At 34.2% G+C, this 27909-nt stretch overlaps 3 protein-coding genes across 4 annotated transcripts; 1 reads left to right on the forward strand and 2 right to left on the reverse strand.

Moving 5' to 3' along the window:
- The first annotated feature begins 8733 nt into the window (after window positions 1–8733).
- LOC110716623 (QWRF motif-containing protein 2-like) lies at window positions 8734–15980 on the forward strand. The gene is made up of 6 exons (XM_021895270.1): window positions 8734–10686; window positions 12457–12576; window positions 13459–13575; window positions 13664–13753; window positions 15390–15497; window positions 15587–15980. Exons 1-6 carry the CDS (start codon window positions 9226–9228, stop codon window positions 15644–15646), a joined length of 1956 nt encoding a protein of 651 aa, XP_021750962.1. The 5' UTR covers window positions 8734–9225; the 3' UTR covers window positions 15647–15980.
- A 4345-nt stretch (window positions 15981–20325) lies between these two features.
- On the reverse strand, window positions 20326–26799 carry LOC110716565. 2 transcript variants are annotated; one of them, XM_021895193.1, is made up of 4 exons: window positions 26656–26799; window positions 26121–26183; window positions 21964–22334; window positions 20326–21136 (listed from the first exon to the last, which is right to left on the reverse strand). In XM_021895193.1, the coding sequence occupies exon 4, from the start codon at window positions 21008–21010 to the stop codon at window positions 20417–20419; it is 594 nt and encodes a 197-aa protein (XP_021750885.1). In that variant the 5' UTR covers window positions 21011–21136; window positions 21964–22334; window positions 26121–26183; window positions 26656–26799; the 3' UTR covers window positions 20326–20416. The 2 variants fall into 2 exon arrangements, with proteins under 2 accessions (XP_021750885.1, XP_021750884.1); XM_021895192.1 differs by lacking the exons at window positions 26121–26183; window positions 26656–26799 and adding an exon at window positions 23073–23199.
- On the reverse strand, window positions 22857–26127 carry LOC110716564 (protein ALP1-like). The gene is made up of 3 exons (XM_021895191.1): window positions 23946–26127; window positions 23633–23858; window positions 22857–23550 (listed from the first exon to the last, which is right to left on the reverse strand). The coding sequence occupies exons 1-3, from the start codon at window positions 24369–24371 to the stop codon at window positions 23081–23083; spliced, it is 1122 nt and encodes a 373-aa protein (XP_021750883.1). The 5' UTR covers window positions 24372–26127; the 3' UTR covers window positions 22857–23080.
- Window positions 26800–27909: the final 1110 nt, after the last annotated feature.

Raw genomic sequence — 27909 nt, forward strand, 5'->3', positions numbered from 1 at the left:
TGTAAACCGTTCACGGATCATAAAAGGCAACCACGAATAAAGGGACAACGAAGGCAACAACGATTGACCCGTGAAGGTTACACCCCATTCATAATCCATGAGATTACTAACTCCATTTGGTTCGGAACCACGAAAGGAGGATTGGGGATGATGGTACGAAGTGAGTCACGGAGTCACATTCGCCCGTATTGGCCTCTACTCGATTCTTATAGTGAAAAGTGATTCCTGCGATCTCAAAGGCATACAAACAAAGAGTCAATTTGCTCCAAACTATAATTAAGCTAAATTGGTTTAATATTAATGCAACACATAATTCTAAAATATTGTGATCACTTGAATTAACAACAAGATTAAAAAGGAACCTAAAACGGTTGTCCAAATTATCTTATTAGGCGTGATTTCCAATTACATATTCCCTTTAAACATGCAATATAGTGATCAATAAATAATAAAAGAATAAACATTAATATTGGAAGCAATTCAACAGTAATAATGTTAGTCAAATCAAATATAAAATTAACCTAATCATGATACTAGCAATATTAAAATAAAATAAGAGTAATTAAATTAATTAATTACTCACATTCTGCGCGTTCCTTTAAATTGCTACATTATGTAGCAATTTAAAGGAACGCGCGGAATGTGAGTAATTAATCACTTAATTACTCTTATTTTTATTCTTATTGCTATTATCATGATTTGGGTTATTTTATATTTGATTTGACTAACGTTATTATTTTTAAATTGCATCCAATATTAATGTTAATTCTATTATTTTTATGATCACCATATTGCATGTTTAAAGGGAATATGTAATTGAAAATCACGACTAATAAGATAATTTGGACAACCGGTTTAGGTTCCTTTTTAATCTTGTTATTAATTCAAGTGATCACAAGTATTTTAGAATTATGTGTTGCATTAATATTCAACCAATTTAGCTTAATAATAGTTTGGAGCAAATTGAATCTTTGTTTGTATGCCTTTGAGATCGCAGGAATAACTTTTCAGTATAAGAATCGAGTAGAGGCCAATACGGGCGAATGTGACTCCATGACTCACTTCGTACCATCATCCCCGATCCTCCTTTCGTGGTTCCGAACTATATGGAGTTAGTAATCTCATGGATTATGAATGGGGTGTAACCTTCACGGGTCAATCGTTGTCCCTTAATCGTGGTTGCCTTTTATGATCCGTGAACGGTTTACAAGTTCCTTAAAACTTGTTGGCAGCTCCCTACTTTCCTTGTCCCTAATCGTATACGTCAATTCTCACTTCCTAAGAGTGCCAAGCATATTCACACATGTTTTTAACGTAGGCGCACTTCGAGCGACGCCTACAGACACGAAATAAATGATTTTAAAGGACACAAAATGAATTATTTTGGGTTTAAAGGCACGAAAAGTGGAAAATAAGTTACGGTTTGGGGAAATGGGCTATAATTTGGGTTGGTTTATGAAATGGAAATATGAATTTAAGCACTCCAAAAATTAAATACTCAACCCGACCAATAATGGCGGTGAAAGGTTGTTCATCATCGGGTTTGGTTTTGGGGAGATATTTTTAGGTGTCTACAATCACCAAGTGATGCAAATAAAAAAACAGAGGGAGTAATAAAAAAAAAGTAGTAGTGGGTTTGGGTGGAAATCATGAGAGGAAAGAGATATAATATTTTAATAATGTAACTTTTTGCCAAAAAAGGAAGTGTAACACTTAAAAAAACACGGTCGAAAATGAAAAGTGTAACACTTAAAAAAAAACACGGAGGGAGTAATAATTGATGGTTTGTGTATTATTGGTCATAAGTTCAAACTTTCCCACCTTCATTTGTAATCTGTATCACTCTTGTGGCTCATTATAATAGAAAATAGAAAATAAATAACTAGCTTAATCCAAAACTAACTAGAATTTACTAATCTGGGGGCCTGTTCTCTTCAAATTTTTTTTTAGTTTAGTTCAGTTCTTAATTTCTTTCTCTCATAAAATATCAGTTCAGTTCAGCTCCAATAAGTTTAGTTTAGTTCAGTTCAGTTTAGTCAATCAGAAGAGGCCCTAAATATAAGTCAGATTTCAAGCCCCGAAAGAGGTAAAAGCTCTTCCTAAGTCTCAAACTTAACATTTGGATTAAGTTGGAACAACATCTCTTTACCATTTGATCCAAACACTTGTTGCCTAGCTTGTTGGTGCCTATTCTTCGAATTCAACATAACTATATGACCTGTAATTTCACAAACACATCCCAAAAAAATTAAGAAAAATTAGATTTGCTAATCCTAACTGTTTTGGGTGTTTTTGTCCCTTGAGAGAGTTACAGCTCGAAGACTGGTCTGACTATGCCTGTACCTGGGGGACTCCTGGTGGTTGGAGCTCCGCCTCCAACGATCAAGTTAGAACGTGTTTGGAGAATGTAAAAAGGTGCGGAAAGTAAAGAGGATCTTCTCGGATTCGAAGATCAGATGTTTTCTCTAATGTGAGAGAATGTAGGGTAGGTGTAATAAATGATTGAATGTGTCCCAAAAATGAGGGATATCTTCCTATTTATAGGGTCGTTGGGAAAGTCGTCCTCTCTTAGGTCAATCTGACCTAGATTTGGTGGGTTGTGCCGTTTTACGGTGTTTTAGGGAATTGAGCCTTGAAGGCCGCAATTCTAGTTTGTATCTCAGGCTGACACGTGTCAGTTGGTAATTGGACCAAGTGGATCTGTCCAGGCTTGACACGTGGCCCTCTCTGATTGGTCCATATGGATAGAGTATTTTTACCCAAAACACCAAATTTGTCCATTTTTTTTTCTAATCCCAACTTTGGATTATTAGGAATAATTCGAATTTCAGGAGTAGTTTTAATTCTTCAATCCCAAATAGGTCAACAAAAGCCAGTGACCTATTATTTCAAGTTACCTGACACATGTCAAGTCCTGATTGGTAAAAAATCCAGTCCCTTTCCCTTCCCTTATCGACCACCTTACCCCTAGCCCCAATGCCTAGCCCGCCGCCCCCTCCCTACCCCTGACCTTGTCGATTACCCCCCTCCCCGAGACCCTTCCCATTCCCTTATGCAACCAAAGAGTAAACCCTCCCCCATTCAAAAAATCCCCAAACCACAACCTCCCCCATCCCAAAACCCTAGCCAACTCACCATACAACCAACTCACTATAATAACAACTCTCCACCAATTGCTCCTAGGTGGGGGTTAGAATGAGGGTGAGTGAGGGCATATTCCGTTTTGTTTCAAAATTTCGGGGTATGGGGGAATAATGGGCGGGAGGGGGCTGTGCTTTCGGAGGATGGGGAATGGGAGGGGGACTGTGGTTTATTGGCGTGGGAGGTGAGGAAGAAAGGGGTGGGGGCGACTGGCCGGCCGAAGTCAAGGGCTAGATGGCCGGATCTTTTGGGGGTTGGTTGGGTGTGAGAAACCGTGAGAGCTGAGGGTGGGGTTCGGTGGCTTTTTTTCTTAATTTTTCTAATTTAATAAATTGTTTTTTTAACTAATTAGGTTGTGACACGTGTCATTAAATAAAAAAGGCAATTCAACAAGTCGGCGGGTAACTGGCATTGAAGAAAGAAAATAACACCTAAAGTTTTGGTTATAGAATAATCCAAAGTTGGGATTATTAAAAGAAAATAAGATAAAGTTAGAATTATTAAAACCAATTTTTCTAAAAAAATTATCAAATTTAGGGCATATTTGGTAAGTGACTTTTTGGTTGGAAACAAATTCATTTTTAAATATTATCGTTTACGATGTGTTTAATTTGGATAACAATTACCATTACCTAGGGGTTATAGTTTCCACCTATTTATTACGTCTCTATAACCTAAGATAATAATTACCCTTATTCTCCTCAAACAAAAATAAAGGGAGTTAGATGTAAAGCATGTTTGGTTAGTGTGTTTTTTGGATTAGAAATGCATTTGATAAAACCAATACTGTTACTGATTTTTTTGTTGAAGGCTTGATAACAATTATAATTACCTAAGGGTAATGGTTACCTTTCACTTGTTATCTCACAAAAACTTAAGGTAACAAATACCCTTACCCTCCTCAAACATAGACAAAGGGAGTAAAGTTAGACCGATTTCTTTCCATGGTCAAACCAAGCAAATTTAAAGGTAATAGTTAAATGATTCCTCCCCCCTCCCCTTATTTGTTTCATTTCCATTCCGTTTTCATAATCCGAACCAAATGACCCCTTAAGTGAGTCTTTTCATGGTAAAACCAAACAAATGAAAAGGTAAGAGTGAAATGATTTTCCTCCTCCTTATTTGTTTTCATTCCACTTTTTTTTTCAATATTCATAACAAATTGTTGGGGTTGTTCATCCCAAGTTTCACATGGAAGAAGTAAAGAGGTTAAAAACCTCCAGTGCACACTTCATTAGGATGAGACCTTTTGGAAGGTGCTCAAAAACAAATCTGTGCAGGCTAAGCCCAAAGCGGATAATATCATAGTAATGTGGAATGGAGTGTGCGTGCGACCCGACAAGGTGGGTGACCTAGACCCAACAAGTCAATAATGCTCTAGAACGTTCAAGTAGCTTATTATTGTAGTATATGTCATACTATGTGAGTCATAATTTATACTCCCTCCGTCCCCTTTTGATAGTCCCTTATGGACATTTTTTACGAGAATTAATAAACACAAATAAGAATAGTTGTAGTACATTGAAAAAGTTATTGATATTGGATATGCAAAAAGTAGAGAAAGAAAGTAATAAAAGTACATGGGAAAACAAAATTTACATGGAAAAGTTAAATTTGCACAAATATTGTTGCAAATTGGAGGGAATTTGATAAAAATTTAATATTACTCCGTAATGGTTGTTGAAAAAGCAAATGAGATGAACATTTTGGGAATAAAATTTATTTATAAGGGACTATCAAAAGGGGACAGAGAGAGTAATAATTAAAGTTTTGTACATTGCAACGGATTTGATAAACTAGCTAATCATCAAAATTATCATATGTTAATGATTCATTGATGCACTTGAACTTGCAGTTATTATAATAAGGCAAAAGCTAATGAGCGCCCCCGGGGCATTAGATAAGAGAATTAAAGTACAAATATTAGAGTAAAATTAACATTAATTACACCGAACGACGCGTGATTTTGTCATGAATTCCTAACTTAATACCATTTCAACCAATATAATTTATCCTTATCTAGCGCCCCGGGACGCTCGTTAACAAGATCGTTATAATAAATAATGCAAATAAATTAATTAATTTAGATGATTGAATGCGTCCGTGATCATGAGGTATTGCTACTCTTTGTACTTTATTAAACACATGAGACATGTACTAATTAATTTAATTATATGTACGACTATTGGTGGTTACTCCATTATCTTTTGCAATTGCTTCAGTTAACAGTACTTTGATTTTAAGTCATCAATGTTACACGTGCTTATTAATTTATACACTTGCTATCATGGCTTTCGTTTTAGTTCAATGGATATATTGGTGCTATAATTTATTTATATATATTGATTGATTAATTTATTGATATATATTGATTAATTGATACTCATAACATAACGAACTTATCTTTATTTGTTAATATTAGAAAATTTTGGGGCCTTTTTCTTTTTGTGTTTTTTTTCCTTATTAACGAGGTAACCATTACAACTAATTAAAATTAAAATATAATATAGTACTTCTCCTTAAATAGAGGTGATAAGAAAATTCCGACCCTAGAGGCCTGCTCGAATTTGAACTTGAAAAATCTCCCATTTTGCCAAAAAGCTTAAAATTTTAGGCTATTCTCGTCTTTGTAAACAAATCCCAATAAAATTTAGATACAATAGATACAATTCTAAAATCAAAATCTAGTGCCACAAGAGTTTTATTATGGATAATCTCTCATTTTTGGAATTTCTTAAACTACACATATGTAAAATTTTAAATAAGTTATATATATACTGAAGTACTCATTTGGTAGTTTTGGCCTCTACTGTTAGCTGATACATTCAATTCATGCTGACAAGATATTAATTACGTAGTTTATGAGTAATTCCATAAAATTAACATTGGATCAAAGTCCTTGATATAGGTCAACTCTTTAGTACGGATATATATAACTTACCCTTCTTAATTATATTATTATACCAACCTTTTATGTCTCATATGCATAAAACCATAGATTAATGTCCTTAATAGTCCTCATTAACTACTTTTTTTAAAGCTCACAACGACTTGAAAGAAACATTATACATGCATGGTGAGCCATTGGTTTCAATATATATTAAGTTTGTTATTATTCTTAATCTTAACTAGATTACTAAAGATTGATTTATAATTGACTATCATCATGTCATTAGTGATGAGTTAGTATGATTAGACAATAATATAACAACATTACAACAAGAGTAACTACCAATAAAACAATCTAATTACTATTATTACTAGGCTAATTAAAGCATGAAATAGTTTAATAACACCCATCATCAGCATTAGCAAAATAATTTTTATATAAAGTGAATGAATAATTAAAGTTAATTATTAGCATAATAATAGTCAAGGTTCATGAAATGCTGGTGAAGTAAATGATGTCACATAAAAATTGCACGGTTTTGTAAAGGTTAATTAAAAATTAGATTAATAATAATAAGGTGGTGTAGCCTTTTTAATGACATTTGCAAGCCAAGCTTTAACCAATTTGATTTGATAAGTTTAGTTGTTTAAGATGCACTGTCTTATTCTTTTCTTTTCTCGATCTCTCTTTTTCTTGCTCCCTTTCTTTCTCTTCTTTTCTTTTCTTAACCTTATACTTCTATTATTTCTTTCCTTACCACCAAAGTTATTCATGATTTTTTGGTTTGGTTTCTTTGAACGTGTTCTTCTTTTTCACTTTTGTATAGCAATGATTTTATTTTGTTATGTTACTATATTTTTGTTTGTATATCTATTGGTCATGGTGTAGATGTAATTGCTGAACCTTATTTCATGTTTAACTTTTACCAAGTAAGATTTTTATTTTTTTAGAATGGGGGAGATTTAATTTAAATTAACCACACGTGTACATACATACGAGCTGTGTCTAGTTAATTCCCCAGATTTTGTTTATCTGAGGGTATAATTGTCATTTCAAGTCCAATGGAGGGGTACATGCATTTTTTCATGTACTAGTTGAGGGGTACATGTGTAATTTCCTAAATGCAAGTTGCATATAATAATTGGACAGCTAACCAAAAATACTGAATAAATAACCACGCTCTTTTAATAAATTTACAGAAATATCACCATATTAACAAAAATTCGTTTATCTGGCACATAAATTTATATTTGCCCCGTCTATACTTCCCCCAAATTTCAAGACATGGAACTATACAATAAGATTATGTTAATAAAGGCCAACTCACAAATCATTCTTTGTCTTTATTTACATATGGCTAAGGTCTAAGGATGCTCAATTCCTAGGTCAACAAACAATCTCTTATTTCACTTAGGAGTAGAAGAGCTTTTAATTAGAACATGATATTGAGACTTAAAATTCCTACTTATCATTAATATGGCCAGTAGCTAGGTGTTCCAGTTTGCATTGGTAACTAATTTGAAACAATTATTCTTTCCATTACCATGATCACAAAACTTCTTGAGTGTGGTAATATAATCATGGAATCGGATTATCCCTATTTAGTTATGTGATCGTTATGGGAGCTAGGGTGTTAAACAATAACCATGAATTTGATGATGTATCAATGGCAATCATGTACCACATTTTATAAATAAGTTATCCACAACTGTCCACTATTATATTTATGTTGAAAAATTATGGTTATCATACTAATAGACGTCTATACCATACATGGAAAGAAAGTTTGGAGAGATGCATGAACTAAATCTATACTAGAATCGATAAGCAAAATTTGGCAATCTAAATTTTAAAAGTTAGACGCTTATATGGTTATAATTTCAACATAAATTGTGCTGAAATTCAATATCTATTGGTATTTTTAAAAGTAAAAGTTACAATTTGATTACCCTTCCCCTTTAGATTTGATTGATTGACATACATTAATTAAAAAAAAATTCTTTTGCTTATATCTAACAAATACTAGGTATGCTTTATTAATTACTATTTAAAATATCATCTAATAATTTAGGCCCTGTTTGATTCATCTTAATTTTGCTGAACTGAAATTATTTTTACTAAACTGAACTTATTTTTACTGAACTGAACTTTATTTTACTGAACTGAAATTATTTTTACTGAACTTAAATTATTTTTACTGAACTGAAATTATTGTTACTGATTTTCTATTATAATTCTTCTTTAAGAAAACTTATTTTTACTGAACTGAACTTATTTTTACTGAACTGAAATTATGTTTACTTAATATTATTTTTATAAGGTGAATCAAACAGGGCCTTAGTTGTCATTTCACATATAATTAAGCGAAATATGCCAGAAGCTCAAACAATATACAATATTGAAGTAAATTTGTCGTATTTGCAAACTATTGTATGGAAAATACGCAACATGATCGTCTTTTTTTCAAAAGAAAATTGTGCAAATAGTTAATTCAATAATTTTCTAAATTCAAAAATTTCAACCAAAAAACAATTTTATTTTTTTGAAATGACATTTATGCATCCAAACTCTCAAACCATATACACAAATACACTGTATACATGGATCCACCACAAGTATTGTAGTCATTTTCAATAAACTTATGAAAACAAATGAAAACTTTATACTACTAATAATAATATACTCCCAAAACATTTGGATCCTTTTACCAACATCATTCATTTTTTTAACACTTATTAACAAATTAAACAAAACTATCATTAACGTAACGTCTCTCCAAAGATTCACAAAAACCCCAAACTAAATAAAACTCTAATCCAATGTTCTACCTTTTTATGTCTTCTTTGCCCCAATTCTTTCACCGACCCCACTCTTCACTGCTACACTCCTTTTTTTTCCTTCCTGTTCTTGGAGTTTTTTTTTTTTTTTTTTTTTTTTTGCCGGAAATTTACTCAACAAGTGTCGAATTTTTCTGGGGTTATCTCTGAATTTAAGATTACAGCAGAGTTTTGGATGATTTCCCACATTTTTTTGGCGGAAAAAAAGCTGATTTCTGGGTTGGAAATGCTAAATCTGCTTCAATTTTCATCTGGGTATCTTAAATCTTCGTGAAATTTCAACAATTTTTGCTGAATTCGTGGTTTTGGGTCTTCAATTATACAATGTGAGTTGGGGTTTTTGTTAAATTGTTTTAGATGATAATGGTGGCTGCCATTTCTGAATTTGGTACTCATAGAAACCCAGCAAATTCTCGGCCGCCATTGTTGCAGCAGGAGAGAGAAAATGGTGTTCATCAACAGCAACAACAACAGCAACAGCAACAACAGCAACCCAGAAGACTCAGACCCAGAGAAGTTCGTTCAAGGTATATGTCAATTTCTTCTTCTTCTGCAAATAGTAGCACAACAACTAGTACAACTACCACTAATTCAACTTCAAGTACTTCAACTTCTTCTTCAATTTCTAGAAGATTTCCTTCCCCTGTAATAGCTAGAAACAATAGAACTCCGGTGACGCCGAAGCGGTCGCAATCTGTGGACCGGAGGCGATCTGGGACTGTAAAACCTACTCCTGTTGCCAATGCTGGTGAAATTTCCGCTGCCACTAAGCTTTTAGTCACTTCAACTAGGAGTTTATCTGTCTCTTTTCAAGGGGAATCGTTTTCGCTTCCGATTAGTAAGACTAAGGCTGTGAATCAAGGTAATGGGAATAGTAATAGTGCTAGGAAGGCTACACCTGAGAGGAGGAGAGGGACTCCTGTAAAGGGGAAGGTTGATGGAGGTGGAGATCAAGTTGATAACTCGAACTCGAATTCTAAGCCTGGTGATCAGCAACGATGGCCTGCTCGAAACCGGGAATTGAATATGTTGTCCAGGAGTTTAGACTGTTCTAATAACGAGAGTAAGGAGTATCTTGGATCTAGTGTTGTGGCTAGGGCATTGAAGGATTCTTTTCTTGATGAGAGTAGAAGGGCGTCATTTGATGGGATATTGAACCTTGACTCGAGTAATGGTGATGTTTTGAATGGGATAAGGGGTGCTATGGATGAGAATTCTGTGAATGATTCTTCTGTTCCGTCTGATCTTACAGCTTCGGATACTGACAGTGTTTCTTCTGGTAGCACTTCTGGAGCGCAGGATGTTAATAATGGGTCTCATGGGCGTAGTGTGCCTCGTGGTATTGTAGTCTCGGCAAGGTTCTGGCAGGAGACTAATATGCGGTTAAGGAGACTACAGGATCCTGGGTTGGGGTTGTCACCAAGTCCTACATCAAAGTTTTCTGCCCCTCCGAAATTAAGCCAGTCAAGAAAGTTCAGTGATGGGCCTATGTCATCTCCCAGGGCAATGTCATCACCTATTCGAGGTGCTGTCAGAGCAGCTTCTCCTAGTAAGCTTATGAACACACCAATATCTTCACCAATGAGGGGAGTTAGTCCATCTGGGGTGAGAAGTTCCATTGGAAGCTCTGTCGGTTGTAGTCCGTGGGATACACCATCTGTTCTAAGCTTTGCAGTTGATGTTCGAAGAGGCAAGGTTGGGGAGAATCGAATTGTTGATGCCCATCAGTTGAGACTTCTTTATAACAGACAATTACAATGGCGGTTTGTTAATGCTAGAGCAGATGCTGCCTTATCAGCGCAAAGACAGAATGCCGAGGTAAACTACCATTATTTGTGCACTTTTCTTTTGAATTATTTTAAAATGATACATTCGTAACCAGGAAACATACTTGATTCGATTATCAGAATTAGGCAACAAGGGAGTTTTTTTTATGGATATTGTTACTAATTAATGTAATTATTTTTTCTGCCCTTTTTCCCTCATTGAGAAGGGCGGAACTATATGTTAATTTTAATCCCATCTCAAGAGAGCTCATTGACATGGAGATGAAAAGGGAAGTAATATTCTTCCTTTTTAAATAAATCATCGACTATTAATACAACCTTGCTGTACTTGTTACTGATTGGTGAGCATAGGCTTTAAAATAAGTTCCTTTTGTTTTTCTTCCTTTTTCCATATTGTCTTGTTTTCACCAATGTGCATATCATTTTTTGTTATATGATATTAATGCTTAGATAATTTTGTGAAACACATAGGGGTTGGGTGGAAAGGCTTTTGGTAAAACATTTACTTTTGTCCAATTTCCTGACGCTAGTTTAAGAACAAAGATAGAAATAAATATAATAATCAGGTTTTTTGGATTTTGTCATTAATGACTTTATCCAAAGTATGTCAGTGTTGTCATACTTAATTTATGACTTAATAGATATGGGCTGGGGGGGATCTTGGATATACAAGCTTCAAGATTATAACCTTCAATTTTCATTTGTGAGGACTGAGGAGTCAGTAGATCTTGAATATTTAATTGACTGTAATAGTAAGGTATGTTTTTATTTAGGGGATGTCAATTGATTTTGCAGCTTTGCGCTTCGCAAACATAGCCTGCTTTGAAGCAGAAGCCTCTATTTTCATGTGACTTTTTGAGATTCGTCATCTCATCCAGCTTAGATCTATTTAGAGAAATTCTGTGCTCTGTCTTACCTATCTAATTAAGCTGTTGTGAGTGTTGTCTATCTTAGAAAGCTAAAGAAAATCTTGTATTTACATGCTTGAGCACTGTAGCTTACTAATAGTAAAAAGAATTGAACAAGAGTAGAACAATTTCTAGTTGGAAGACTTTCAAAGGCTCTATGTACATATGCAATTCTCTGGGTCAATCTTGCTGTTATCGGAGAAAAAGTTTCTTGTAGTTTACATTATGGCTCATCCTGCTCCCTTGGGTACCGAGTACTTAATACTTGGAAGGGTTGAGATTATAATAATGCTGGTGGACCAGGAAGGTTAAATTAGTACTCAGTTCATACTATTCTGTCTCATACCTGAAGCTAAATTACAGCAGGTAAAGTTTGTGAATAATTTGCATCAGAAGAATAGTGTATTAAAAATAAGTCAGAAAACCTAGCTAAAGATAAGTGTCGATACCTGCAAATACCTATAATGTATGACTTGTAACTATCAGGTGTGTAGACTGTAAGAAACAATTAATTTTATTACACAATTTGTATTTGAAGATCCAGGTGGAATTGGACTCCCCTCTTTGATTAATTTGGCATCGCTGCAGAAGGTTATGCTTGTCCTGTCCTGTCCCGTCAAGTGTTAACCTTGCACTGGTATTTCTAACACAAATGTGTGCAAAGTGGCTGATCACTTGATCTGACTTGTGAAGAACTTCATCTATATGACTTTACTATTACATTGAAAATTTTAACTTGACTGCTCAGGTCTTTTCAATATATTTCTAGTAAATCGATTTGAAAGTTTTGCTTAGAATTTGTGGAAAGTTTGTTTGTTCATGTGATTTATTAGTATTTGTATGTTTAATGTTTTTGCCATATGTGTGTTATAAGATATTTTTGGGTCTTGCAGAAAAATTTGTGGAATGCGTGGATAGCAATAACTGCTTTACGTGACTCTGTCAGATATAAAAGAACACAAGTACAACTACTGAGGCAAAAATTGAAGCTCAGCTCCATCCTTCGGGGACAAGTATAAATTCTTGTTCATCCTTCTTTTTGTTTATCTCCTTGTTTGCACCATTTTATGTGCTATTAATCTTATGTCGTTGCTGTTCTCTAGTATTTTTACTATTTCGTATGCTGATTTGAGATTCTATCTATCCTTTTCTCGTGGAATTGTTTGTTAATATTTTAGGATCTTAAGATTCTCAACTCTTTGGCAGCTTGAGAATGGAGTGACTAATTGTTATCGTTATTTCAACTTTTGGAGGGCTTGAGAGTTTCACTGCTGTTACTGGTGGTGATTTAGGAAATACTTGTCTGAAATCTAGTATTGTTATGTGTATTGTGTATTAGTTGATAAACAGTCAGATGCCCCATTGCCCTCTACTGCCTAAGAAAACTTGGCATAGGTACAATATATACTTTTTGATAGCTTTTTCACTGTAAAACAATACTTTGTATTCACTTACTGTATTAGTGCACTTATCGACCAGATGTCATAAACACAAGTTAAAATATTTTTACTTTTCATTGATGACTGTTTAGTCTGAACTATTAAGTGTAGCAAAGATTGTTCAAGCAATTTGAGGCTGGAAAGATGAGGTTCTCAATCATTATCTTGCAGCCTGCTCCTGATAAAGTGTCATTTCCTTCCTTTCCAAAATGGAAGTAACTATAAACCTACAACTGATGCCATTGTATAATACACTAACACATGTTTGTAAGAATCAATTTCTACATTAAGTACTATAAATTTTTAGAAAGCCACTTCTGCCACTTGGTATAGGTTTTGCTCTCTCTTTTTTTTTCCTTGAACATTTTGTAAGTTTCTAAGTCTACTTGATGTTTGTATGGCTATCTTCTTGGTCAGATGTGAGGAGCTGATTTACTTGCATCATTTCATTTGTAGATGGCGTATTTGGAAGAGTGGTCCCTTCTGGATAAAGATCACTCCAATTCCTTGCTAGGAGCTACTGAGGCATTAAAGGCTAGCACCCTTCGTCTTCCAGTAGTTGGGGGAGCAACTGTATGTTGTACATATATTAATATGCAAGTGCAGAAATAATGGATACGTAGAGTTTTGTAATGATCTTTTTGTTTATTGTCATTAACAGGCTGATATTCAGAGTGTAAAGGAAGCTGTTGGTTCAGCTGTCGATGTAATGCAGTCCATGGCTTCTTCAACTTGCTCTCTTTTGACTAAGGTAGAGTTTCTGCTTATCATATGTTCCCCTTGATTCCATTTGTTTGCTCCATATCAAATTTATATAGGCTTGGAAACTACAAAAGGAAGTTTGATATATAAGGAATAAGGATTTACTATCTCAATTCACCCTTATCCCATGTATTTGTGTGTAGGGGCTATAAATGGGAATAACACCCCCCACCCCCCCACCCCCCCAAAAAAAAAAATCCCTCCATTTCTATTTCTATATTTAGGGAGGTGTGGTATATAAGAAATTAAGAGGGAGGGGTAAGACATGAGGATGACAAGAAAATTGTTCCGTTAATCAGAAGAATGGAGTGCAGTAAGGGCATTTATTAAATTTGTTGCACATCTCCATCTTTTTCTTTACTCATACCAAACTGAGAAAGATGGATAAATTGAATGAACCTATCCAAGTCCCTATCCCCATTTCATATCAATGTACTGTAGGAGGCTATCATGCGATAGGCTTGCATATGCAAAGTATAAGGTATTCAATAGATAAATCTTTTTAGGGTTAAATATTCAATGATGATTGAAAAAAAAAATCTAGATATGTCTTAGGCAATATGTTTCTTGAGTCTCCTCACCAATATAAGCTTTTATTTCCAGTGCCTCAATTCTCAGCCAAACTAATATGAACTTTCATTTTCAGCTGGCCCCTTCACTTCATTGATGAAAACAAAACTTTTCTGTTTTTCATTGGTCAATACATGGCAATAGGTGTAGACTTTATACTTTTTCTAATACATGGTGACAGTGAAATAACTTGACTTCATAAATTAAAATACTGAGAATTGAACAAAATTGATTAATTCGGAATTAATGTTTAACCAAAGGTATTATACTACATTAAATATAGCTTTTGAGTTCAGTTTTGTAGTACTAATTATTGTGTTAAGATAGTTTCCTGCAAACTATTGGTATGCTGATGGGATCATAATTTGCCAAATTTCCATAATTATTTTCTAAAAAACAATTTAAACGACTCAGATAAAGCCTAATATTGAAGTAGGTGATAATTTAGCATAAAGGTAATGATTTTCAGGCAAAATCATCACAAAAGGTTTATGTTTTATGAAAGGTGTAGTTGTCTAGTGTTAATGTAATATCCTAGCACCAAATGTTATCTCTTGTTTCCTGCCTGAAGATAATACCTATTAGTAAACCTAGTCAGGCCTAGAATGTGTGGAAAAGATTATGGTGATGATAAAAATGACTAATTAATTAATTATGTAGAGCTATTTTGCAATACACCCTAGAAGAACGTAGTATCTCTCTAGATCTGGAAAAAGCGAAGGCCATCTGTAGCTGGCATCTTAATGGATTAATGTCTCAAGAGTGCTGACAAGATCTTGGAGCAAAAACTTTTGTATATAGTGTATTAATGGTAAACTGAATAGAAAGTAGTGGGAAGAAATTTATTACCGTGATATGAGCGGTAATCATTGGGACTAAGGCTTTGTTGTTATGTTGTTTATATGAATGCTAATTTTCTTAGCTCAGAAGCCAAGTAAATAGATATTTGTATTTGATAAGGCTTGTGAAAAGTTCTAATGCCCCTTTGCAGAGTTTACGGTAGTGTTATTTTGATCCTTATATGAATAAACCTAATCTGTTGTGTATATTTGTAGGTGGAGGAAGTGAATTCATTGGTGGCTGAACTGTCAAATATTGCTACAAAAGAAAGGGTCTTGCTTGAAAAAAGCAAGGAAGTATTGTCCATGTTAGCCGCCATGCAGGTTAGATCCCGAAACTTGGTGTTCCTTCTCTAGATATGTACAAAGTTTAATTTTTTAATCTGACAGACAATCCTACTGTTGGAAATCAGGTCAAAGATTGTAGCTTGAGGACGCATACATTGCAGCTTAACCGCTCACATTTAGCCTGACAAGTGACAACACATCTGTAGTACTAATCCTGGATTGACAATTGATTTTAAAAACAACCCGCTAACACACACACGGACAGCTTCTTTGATGGTAGTCAGAAGCAGCAACTGGAGATAAGAAGGGACGGATAACTTTAGATTGGCTATCATGATTGGCATATTTTTTTTGATCTGCTTAGTCGTGTTTCATGTCTTTTAGAAGCAGTATCTCCAGTAGCGATATCATCCTTAATGTAATCAGTTGTATCCACGGTTGCTTTTCTTATCTTTTACATTTATGGATGGGTGAAAGATGGTGTATGTAAATAGTGTAATTTCTGAGTCACTTGAGTTAGTTCCTAGTTTTCATATTTGTGCCATTGCTGATAGAAGATCATGCCTAAATCTCTGCATTGATACAATAACTCAAATGAACACTAAACCACTAACCCTGAGTCCCTGACTGCCTGAGATATTCAACTTGTGAGTTGCACAATTGAAACAAAGCTTATGCACACAAAATAAAACCATCTTACTTGCCCAAGTCCAAAGTGTGTGATGTAAGAGAGTGTATCTAGAGTTAGATGTGCCTTTTTTTTAGAGAACTACAAGGGCAAGTGATGAAAATTTATATCAAGATCTAAAACCGGGAAGAAAGCTCTAATCACTTGAGTTATCCCTCATGCTCAAATGTGCTCTTTTTAACCCTTTGTTTATTACTTCGTTTGTTTATTTTGCTAGCAATGTTTTCATTGTGTACATAATGTACTTTAATTACATGTGATATATGCTTAAATAACTTGTAGTTTTATGGGATTTTGTTAAATTTATTTGATTGGTAGAGTCACAGATTTCAAATAGGGAGGACAAATGGACGTCGTATAATTTGACAAAATTGTTGGAACAAAAAAGAGTAGATATTCCAAAATACTTGCATTTATTTTTAATATAACATTAATTGTATATAAGTTAGGGAATTTTGATTTTTAACAAAAAAAAAAAAAAAAAAAAAAAAAAAAAAAAGAAAGAAGGTTGAAATTGGTTTTTAACGCCACCAAAATTTTAATAATTGGAAATTGCCACCACTTAACTGATTTCGTCCTAAAATCCGTTAAGTGAGGCTATAGTGACACATGTCACTTTGCTATTAGCCAAAATAAGAAAAAATATTTTTAATAAACAAAAAAAGAAAAAAAAAACCCTTGAACTACTCAGCCAGACCGCTTAGCTCACACCATCACCTAGACTGCCACAACGAGTGATACCACGATTGTTGCCACTACCACTACCACCACTATATCTTTCGATTCTAATCAATGCGTCCACAACATTTATCTCAGAAGCATTGGGTGGGGACTGGGGAAGAAGAAGCGTCGGAGGTTAGTTAAAGGAGCAATTGCAGGACTTATTGGAAAAGGGATACATTAGACCAAGTGCATCACCTTTGGAGCGCCAGTCTTGTTTGTAAAGAGAAAAAATGGAAGTATGAGGCTATGTATTGATTACAAGAGCTGAACAAGGTAACAATAAAGAACAAGTACCCATTGCCAAGGATTGATGACTTGTTTGATTAGCTGAGAGGCGCACTAGTGTTTTCTAAGATTGATTTGAGGTTTGGTTATCATCAATTGAGGTTGCAGATGAAGATATTCCCAAGATTGCATTTAGAACAAGATATGGACATTATGAGTTTACAATGATGCCATTTGGAGACAAATGCTCCAGCAATCTTTATGGATTTGATGAATAGGGTGTTCCATCCATTTATGGATAAGTTTGTGGTAATATTCATAGATGATATACTGGTATATTCGAAGAGCAAGGAGGAACAAGTAGAACACCTAAGGGCAATTCTGCAAACATTGAAGGAAAACCAACTTTATGCAAAGTTTTCCAAATGAGAATTCTGGTTGGAGAAAGTAGCGTTTATAGGTCACTTTGTGTCCAAGAATGGAGTAGAAGTAGATTTAGGAAAGATTGAAGCAGTGAAAGGTTGGCCTACACCGAAAACAGTGTCTGACGTTAGGAGTTTCTTAGGTTTAGCAAGGTATTATAGGCGTTTTATGAAGGATTTTTCGAAAATTTCTAAATCTATGACCACTCTAATGAAGAAGGACAAAAAGTTTGAGTGGGATGACAAGTCTGAGGAATCATTCCAACTCTTGAAACAGAAGTTAATTACAGCACCAGTGCTAACACTACCGGACGATAGTGGGATCTATGATGTATATAGTGACACATTCAAGAATGGCTTGGGATGTGGACTTATGCAAAATGGAAAGGTGATTGTGTATGCATCATGGATGTTAAAGACTCATGAAGTAAATTACCCAACTCATGACCTAGAATTAACTACAATCATTTTTGCACTAATGATTTGGCGGCATTACTTGTATGGAGTGAAATGTAGAATTTATACAAACTATAAGAGTTTAAAATACATTTTCACTCAAAAGGATTTAAACTCACGTCAAAGGAGATGGTTGGAATATACGACGGATTATGACTTAGACATACAATATCATGAAGGGAAAGCAAATGTAGTTGCGGATGCTCTAAGTTGTAAAACCAGTCATGGATTGAATACTTTGATAGTGGCCGATGAGTAGTGTAGAGAAATGAGGAAAATGAACCTAGAAGTTGTAGAATGGGGAGTGCCAGCGGGCATACTTGCAAATCTAAGCATCCAACCAACAATATTTGATGAGATAAGGGAAAATCAAATAAGAGATGTGAAGTTGGATAGGATTCGCGAGAAGATAAAACAAGGCAAGGCTATAGTTTTCAAAATTCATGAAGATGGAAGCTTAAGGTACAAAGGTCGTTGGCGCGTACCACAAAAATGTGAGGAGGTTAAAAGAAAATTAATGGAAGAGGGTCACAATACACCATACTCAGTGCACCTAGGATGGGACAAGCTATACAAGGATTTGAAAAAGGTATATCGGTAGCCTCACTAGTAGAAAAAATGCTATTTGTAACTGGAGAAATTGACTTTTTGTAACTGGCATTGTTGGTTGCGAATGCCACCGTTATAACTAGTGAAAATTATTCGTAACCGGTTAATGTTATTACAAATAATATACTATTCGTAACTGGCTTAACCTAATGCCAGTTACAAAAAGTCTATTTTCCAAGTTAGAAAGCATACTATTCGTAATTGGCATTAAGTTACGTCGGTAACAATTAGGGCATTATTAGTAACTGGCAAATCTTAACGCCGGTTACGAATATATTTCTTATATTTAAAAAAAAATACTATTAGTAACTAGCATTAGATTATGCCAGTTACTAATAAGTAATTAATTTTTTTTTTTATAAATATTTGATTCGAATACTAGCTTGGTAGTATATCCTATTGGACGACCCATTGTCAAATGGGTTAAAACTTGTTACAATTCACTTAACAAAACATGTACTCCAAATTATTTCACATAACTTAAACTCACCCACAACATACAATACAAATCAAACACTCCAAATAATTCCACACAACTTAATTTCATCCTCAACAATACAACAAAATAAATTGTACTTTAATTTCCACAAAACAATAAAAACTTGAATAAAAAAATTATTAATTTATAATTTAGGAATAAAATAACAATAACTAGTCTTTCAACAAAAAACTAAGCCTAAAAAACTTAACCCATTGTTTTCGAATCTCGTCCAATTCTACATCGTTGTAGGCTGCAAGTCTTGCCAAACACTCCTACAAATATAAATAAAACACATGCTTATTATAGTTTTTAAAACTAAAACATCATATCTGCCAAAATACGTGTAAAGCATTTTAGCTTGCAATGAAGAGGCAAATTCATCACTAGCCTCTTTCAAATTATCCTTGCAATCGCTATGGGAAGAAAGTATCTCCTACATATATCTCATTACATAATAAGCACATTCGGTACCACCACATTGTTGAGCATACTAATTCAAATAATAATAGTAAAATAGTTTAATAAATTAAATAGTACTTTCATTACTAATAGAATGAAAAAGCAAATATTATACACTTACCTCCATTCTAGTGTGTAGTACAATTAAGCTTACCTCCGGTCATTTAAAATAGATTTAGTTATTTAACATTATACGTACCAACATATTTAATATAGATTTTAAGTCATTAAACATATTTTACATACATAATCAAATTAACTTGTAACAAAGAAAATTAAAGGAATTGCGACACAAGTAGATAAGATAAAGAATGAATACTGATTTGCGTCAAAAGCAAAAAAATGAAAACATAAAGTAAAAGCCATAAAAATATCTACATAAAGTTAATTAAGATGTATTAGTACAAGTAGAAAAAATAGAGTCAATAACCATTTAGGGGGTGTTTGGTATCAAATTAGTAAATGTAAGGGAATGGAAACAAATTAGAAGGGGAAAGGGTAATATATAGTGTTATCCTTACTAGTTGTTTGGTATTACTAAGGAAACGTAAACAATTGTAATCAATCCCTTTCCTCTTGTTTGGCATAGATAACTTGGAAACAAATAGTTTTCCTTCTAATTTTTAATGTCTTGGCTAACTTTTGATATACATTATACAATGTAGAGCAACACTAACTACCATAATATACATATATATATTTTTTGAACCGATTACCATAATATATCATATGCTAGATATATAGGCAAAGTCACATAAGTTGTTGATTACAAAAGCATTGAAATTCTAGTATTCTCAAAAAAAAAAAAAAAAAAAAAAAAAAAAAAAAAAAAAAAGCATTTAAAAACCATTAAAACATTAACTCCAATAACAACAACTTAGGACAAAACTTTCTACTTCTTCTTAAGAAGATCAATTGCATATTGTTTCTTCATATTAGTTGGAGCTTGATAGAAGATGCGAAGCTTATGTTCTTCCGCCATGAGAATTGTAGCAACCTCTAAAGCTTTGGATGGAGAAATTCCATCTAACTTCATCACCTCATCCAAAACCTTGTTCACTTTTTCATCCATCATTTTCTCTCTTTCTTCCGCTTTAGACCATGCACTAGCCATAGTCCCAAGATTAACATTGATATTTTCAAATATCTTCCCAAAATTGTTAGAAACATCATGGAGGGAGGCCACCAAATCATCATCATCATTCCTACAAAAACTCTTCAAACCTACCTTGTTCTTTCCCTTTACCTTAGCCTCCTTCGCCTTTGTAGAATGTTTTCCGGATTGAGTAGTGGAATCACTTGCGGAAGAATGAATCGTAGAAGCCTTCACTTTTGCCACTTTTGAAGGAGTTGAGTGATCATCCTCTATCTTCATGGGACGTTTTCCGGATTGACTTGTAGAAGAATAAGTGTCTGAATGAGTAGAATTCACATCATCTTCATCACTCTCGACATTCAATGGTTGCTTATCAATGTCTTGATCCATATCTTCTATAGCATCAACAAACGACTCACTTGCATCTCCGGTAGCTTTGTCTTTTGCATAAATTTCTGCTAGAGTGTCATAATGAACGAATGGAAGTCCAAATAACCCCTTAACTTTCTTATGAGTCTTCCATATAAGAAAAAGAAAAAAATTGTTAACAAAATTTCAATAACCTTCTGACTATAAAATTTAATACTAGAGTCTCAATCAGAGAAAAAATAGAATACTTAATAAAATATCAGACAGAAAATCCAGGCAGATGTACTAGAGTCTCAACCAGAGAAAGATTAGAATACTTAATAAAATATCAGCGTAATATTGGATGAACAGTAGATTCAAATCCAGCAGCCAGATTTTAGTACTGTAGAAAGCAACAGAAATGTGAACAACTGCAGTAATGCCTATCAAAATAGCATCAAGAAAGCCTACCAGCAGATAAAGAGCCAATAATAAAATAACAGGAATTATAAGGTAATGCCTATCAAAATTTAATTCAAACTTGTTTCCCAATAAAATCACTCTTTTAAACACTGCATAAAATCTTGGATGAAGAAAACATAAAGGATGTGGCTGACATTGTAATTAAGGTAGATTATGTGGCTATGTGTCCTAAATTGTGGTTGTGACTAACATATATCCTAACAGGGTTTATAGGAATCACTGACGAAGAATGAAAAAAATTTAGTGAATTAAAATGGTGAAACAGTATTCAACAGATGATAGAGCAAGAATTATATTACTAAACAAAGAAACAGATCATCAGTCATTGAAAACTGAAGGAAGGAGCAGCCAAAGAATAAACAAGTTATATTGTATTAAAATACTGCAGTAAGAAAGTATACAAGGCCTCCAACAGGGGAATAGCAGCATGGGGGAGGGGCAGCAGGGGAATAGTAGCATGGGGGAGGGGCAGCAGCAAGGGAATAGCAGAAGGGGGGAGGGAAGCAGCATACCTTTACCCATCCGTCGAACACCGACTTATCTACTTGAAGAATCTTCTTCTCATCATCCCATCCAAATCCTATCCAAATCCTGAGGTGGATAACATTTCCTCCAATGCACTATATTTCTCCGACCAATTCTTGATCCTCGACTCAATGTGGGGAACCGCTCTCAAGCCGCAATTAGGAAGTACACCATTGATCATCTCTTCCAACTTATTCATGTAACCATTCTTAAACCCATTCTCACACTTCCACTTCAAATCGCAACTCAACTTATGCAAATATCTTATTAGAACCGCATCTTCTTCATACGTCCAATACCTTTTATTTTTACCTCTACCTCGATTGCTTGCCTCACCCTTAGCTTGACTAGCCTCCATCTGAAAAATTAAAAACAAAAAATAAAAAACCAAAAATCAATTGAAGCTACTACTGACCTAATGTTGATATTTCCAAAATAAAGACATCATTTAACAATCACCATTGAAAATGTTAACATACAAAAACATAACACCATAAAAAAGGTAGTGGTACAGATGCAATAAAGACTGAAAGGATAACAAGCAAACTAGTAGAGGTTATGAGATGTCAAGACTTAAGAGTAAAATTATGGAGATTATGAGATTAATGAGTTTTTTTTTTCAACAATAGATTTAAAAGGTACATAAATTTAATTAGCACCCAAAGATCCATCAATTGTGTCAAAAGAGGCTGGAGTGCCTAAGATGCATCAGTATTAAAGTGCCTTAGCAAAATTTCCTAGCCTATAACCATGAAGGCAATGAAGCACACTAGTACAAATCAATGAAAACTAGAAAATATAATGTCCAAGACAAAATCCTAATAGTAAATCTAGACCAATGAAGCCTTATGTTTCGATACAAGATCAATGTACACCAAACTTTACAATCAAAACAACATAATAGGATTAACTAATCTTGAATTGAGAATGATGGGATTACAACAATACAGAAAAACACACTCACTAATAAGAAATGTCTGGTAAATGATAACAGTCCTTAGTAACCATCATAAACACACAACTCTCTTTACTCCTTCAGAACAAAATATAAGGCATATTAGAATTGAACAGGACAAATCAATGAAGCATAACATACTTTTTATGTTATTGACCATGTCTACCTCTCGCCCTCCAATCGTTAAACATATCTTGGGCTAATGTGTTTCTAATATTGGTCCAATGATTTGAAGTAGCAACACTTGTAAGAAATTCCCTCTCATCATCAGAATCACTCTCGGAATCATTATCGGATTCACTCAATTCATCTTCTTTTATATCATCCGTAGGCATGAATTTTCTAATTAGATTATGTAATAAGCAACAAGCCATCACGATGCGTCCATGAGTTCGAATAGGGAAAAACGAAGGACTTCTAAGTATACTCCATCTTCCTTTAAGTAGGCCAAAACATCTTTCAATCACATTTCGCGCTCTAGCATGTTTCATGTTATAGAATTCCTCGGCACTTTCGGGTTGTCGATCCGTCCATTCTTTTAAATGGTATCTTTGACCTCTATATGGAGCAAGAAAACCCTCACAATTCGTATACCCCGCATCAGCCAAATAATAATTACCTTCAAAGTTATTGAAAAAAAATAATTACTTCCAACCAAAACTAATAAAACATATACACTCACAAAAAAGGCCTTCACTTACCTCGAGGTACTCTAAAACCGTTTGGTCTAGAAAGAGCATTTCGAAGTACACGCATATCATGGGCCGAGCCTTCCCAACCACGAAGAACATAAATAAATTGCATATTAAGTGCACAAACACCCAATACATTCATAGCAATCGTTCCTTTTCTTGTTCTATACTTTGGTCGTTCTTGTGAAGGCACATTTACATTAATGTAAGTCCCATCTAATGCCCCTAAACAATTCTACAAAAATAGGAAAAAATATTACTTACAAACAAGCAAAAATAAGAAAATCCTAGCAAAATTTAGGGGCTGTGAAAATACCAATACCTTGAAGGATTTCCACCTTTCATCTTCACAATCATCCAATATTGGTGTGGGATTGTAAAGTAGTACTTCATGCAACTTGAGAAAAGCCCTTAGACAAAGGTGAAATTGTCGGCTCACGGTTTCTCCACTTCTATAGAAGTAATGTCCAATAGACCTATTCTTCTTATGATGAGCCAACGTGTATAAAAACATGACTACTATCTCTTGAAGCGACATGTTTTTTGTTCCACTCAAACCCCCAATTTCTCTAAGCATCTCACGAATAATATTGAAAGTTTTTCTATTAACGCGAAGCTCACTCTTGCATTTCACATTACTCTCCCTATAAAGCCCTCTCAATACTAACATCCGTAACAATTTTTTGTTTCTTTTCCTATCTTTTATTTGAACCCCCCTTATTGTAACAACGCTAATTATATACCACATCCAAATACATCAACATAATAATAACCATTGCAATTACTATTTGTATTTGTTTTAGCTTTTTCTTCCTTATAGAATGCATAAGTCGAGGCATTGTACAAGAAACACAGAAAATAAATGGCAATTGAACCTGATAAACGGCAAAACAATAGTTATATCAATCTCTAGTTAATCAAATAACAAATATTATCAATCAAATCATGAGGAGTAAACTAGTCAAGAAACAAGCAAAATTAAGCAAAAAACCATGGTCTATATACTCAAAATAGTAGCAGTAACTTTCTCACTGTAATGCATACACATATGGAGCAAAATAAGACATGTATAGCACCAGAAAACCATGGTCTATATACTCAAAATAGTAGCAGCAACTTTCTCATCGTAATGCATACATATGGAGCAAAATAAGACATGTTCAGCACCACCAATAATCTATTACATTCATAACATAGATATAATTACCAAATGAAGAAATTATACAAAACTCCAATGTTTGTTAAATAATTTCAAATGAATTGAAGCTTAAAACAATAACATTCATAGCTGAAACTTGAAGTAATTATAATAATACAATCAAAAATCAAACAAAAACAACTTTCTGAATATTGCAATTGAACACGCAAGTTATAAATTCATACCAAAAAGCGCAAAAAATGATACTACATGAACCCTAGAAATTGAACGAAAACAACTTTCTGAAGTTGCAATTGAACACGCAAGTAATAAATTCATACCAAAAACGCAAAAATTGATACTACATGAACCCTAGAAATTGAATGAGAGAAATGAAGATAGCAAACCTGTGATAATTTCTGAAGATTTGCAGAAGAAATCGAAAATTTAGGAGTAAGATTTGGAGAATTGCAGCTTCCTTGTAGAATCGTCGAAATTTTTTGGGAATTTTCAGAGAATTATCAAGCAAGTGAAGAGGAGAGAGAAGAATTTTCTTTATTTTTTGTGTTAGAGGAAGGAAAGGGGATTTTTTTCCTCACCTATTACAGGGGAAACAATTGGGTGGATTGGGTTACCCCTAACTAACGGTTTGTGTTACTTTAGTCCGTAACCAAACACAATGTAACGGAAACGCTAATATGATTCCATTTCCATCCCTATAAAATCCCTATACCAAACACTCCCTTATAATTTTTGTCCAGGTTCAGTAAGAAAGAGGAAGAAAGAGTAAAATATAATGTTAGGATTATCTGGTACATCATATGTCTAGTAGGAAAAAAGAAGAGTAAATTAAGATGACAACAGAAAGATGCATGTAGAGCAATGAGAGAGTGACATACTTGACAGTTGGAAACCAAGAAAGAGATCATAATTGCCAAAACTAAGTAAGACAGACCTGTTTGATCAACTCCAACAATGATCTAGTGGCAATTCAGCAACCAATCTAACAATATCTAAGCATACGAGCATTTAATTAATGAAAACCAATCCAATAAAAATATAATAACAAATCAACCCCAATAAAACAAATGGTAATTGACAACTTTACATAGAGAAACCTAATTCAGAATTCAATATAACGAGATAAACCCATCAAATCATCTCCATATATTAATCCATCAACCCATTTTCATAAATAAACCCATCAAATTATTGACATACATTTAAGCTAAACCTGAGAAAAAGAATATGCTTTCACAAACCCCATAAAATTTATTTGATATAAAACCAAGAAAATACAGAGTAACATAGTTCAAAAATAAGAGGAGAATTAGAAAACTCTAGTAAGTATAGAGATACCTGAAAGGGTGGAATGAACGAAGAAAACGGTGTTGCTTTGGTGGTAGCCTGAACATTACTATACTGAAGAAGGGAAGAGGAGGAGGAGAATACTCAGTCAGTAGTAGTAAAGGGGTGAAATGCCACCGTTCAATGGAGAGGGACAGGCATGAGCGGCGGTGAGAAAGTGGAGCTTAGCAATCATAATTCAAGTAATTCATCCCCTTCTCTTCCCTAACCCAAGGCCGAACATCCAATTCCTCTAATATAGTAGTGACTGGACATCCAATTCCTCCCCTTCCCCAATAGAAAGGCCGAACATCCGTAATTTCGCCACCCCCTCAGCAATAGAACGACATAAACAAAATATTATAAGCAATCAAAGCCAAACAACCGATGATTGACTACCTGAGTCAAAATATTACAAGAATTTTGCCAAACTTAGGGTTCATCATTCGAATCAAGGTGCACCCTTATAATAATAAAAATACATAAATTAAGTGGAGATCGAGAGCATACCAAAAAAAAAAAAAAGAAACAGAGATCGAAAACATACCTTGATATTCTTGATGAAATAGTTTAGGAGAAGCGTTAGATCATAGCAGTTTCAATGGAGAGATAAAGTTGCAGGTTTATGTGTGAAAAAACAAAAAATAAAAAATAAAAAAATATTAAATAAATAAATAAATAATACAAGAGTAGGTAAAATAAGCGCAGACTACAACTACTAATCCTGGGCACCGTGCCGTGCCGGGCCGCCGCGGGCCGTGCCTGGCGGGCCACGGGCTGGTTCGTGCCGTGCCGGTCGTGCCGGCGGGCCCAGGATTTCGTGCCGTGCCGTGCCGGCCATTTTCACAGGCCAGCCCACGGCACGGCACGGCCCTCGTGCCTGGCGGGCTCGTGCCGTGCCGGCCACGTGCCGGCCTGCGGGCTGGTGCAGTTTTTTTTTTTTTTTTTTTTTTTTTTTTTTTTTTTTTTTTTTTTTTTTTAATGACAACATTATAAATTAATAAGTTTATAATGTATATAAGTTATAAAATTATAATTATAAGTTTTATAAGGTAACTTATAAGTTTATAACTTATAAGTTATAAGTTATTAAGTTATGAATTTTATAATTATAAGTTGAATATTTATGTTTTATAATTTGTATATTCAATATTTATATTTATATATTTACTTTATACTATTACTTTAAAATTTAATGTTTATGATTTATTAGTAATTGGTATAATTTTTTTTTTTTAATATGAATTTACAAATTGTAACAAAACGGGGAAAAAAGGCAAATTGGACTTTGGATGTGAATAATGCGTACTTTATATTATTATTACTTGAGTTGAGAAAATTGTACAATGATAACAATGATAAAAATCATACAATGATGGTATTAAACAAAAATTGGAAAATGATAAAATTGATATTTTTAAAATCGTACAATATACAATAATTGTCTATTCTTCTTCTCCTTCTTCTTGCTCGTCTTCGTCTTCGTCTTCGTCTTCGTCTTCGTCTTCGCCTTCGCCTTCAAGGTCATCGGCTAGTTGCATAGATTGGGAACTAGCCGAACCCGAACCGGAAGCGGAGGTTCCTTCTTCGTTGTCGTTGTGGTCGTAAGAACGGTCTTGTGAGCGATTTTCCGCATCCAACCAATCTTTGAAACACACGCACATTTCTAGTGTTTCGGGTTTTAGACTTGTTCTTCTATCGTCTAAAACCCTTCCGGATGCGCTGAAAGCTCGTTCGGAGGCGACGGAGGAAACTTGGATAGCAAGAATGTCTCGTGCCATTGCCGCCAAAGTTGGATGCT

This window comes from Chenopodium quinoa, unplaced genomic scaffold (assembly GCF_001683475.1).
Source record: "Chenopodium quinoa cultivar QQ74 unplaced genomic scaffold, ASM168347v1, whole genome shotgun sequence".
In the NCBI taxonomy this organism is placed as follows: Eukaryota; Viridiplantae; Streptophyta; class Magnoliopsida; order Caryophyllales; family Amaranthaceae; genus Chenopodium; species Chenopodium quinoa.

Coding starts and splice junctions, on each gene's coding strand:
- LOC110716623 (XM_021895270.1), top strand. CDS start 9,226: ATGATAATGGTGGCTGCCATTTCTGAATTTGGTACTCATAGAAACCCA. Junction 13,754..15,389: donor CTTGCTCTCTTTTGACTAAG/GTAGAGTTTCTG, acceptor GTATATTTGTAG/GTGGAGGAAGTGAATTCATT. Junction 15,498..15,586: donor CCATGTTAGCCGCCATGCAG/GTTAGATCCCGA, acceptor GTTGGAAATCAG/GTCAAAGATTGTAGCTTGAG.
- LOC110716565 (XM_021895193.1), bottom strand. CDS start 21,010: ATGGATCAAGACATTGATAAGCAACCATTGAATGTCGAGAGTGATGAA.
- LOC110716564 (XM_021895191.1), bottom strand. CDS start 24,371: ATGTGGTATATAATTAGCGTTGTTACAATAAGGGGGGTTCAAATAAAA. Junction 23,859..23,945: donor AAAGGTGGAAATCCTTCAAG/GTATTGGTATTT, acceptor CTATTTTTGTAG/AATTGTTTAGGGGCATTAGA. Junction 23,551..23,632: donor CGGTTTTAGAGTACCTCGAG/GTAAGTGAAGGC, acceptor ATAACTTTGAAG/GTAATTATTATTTGGCTGAT.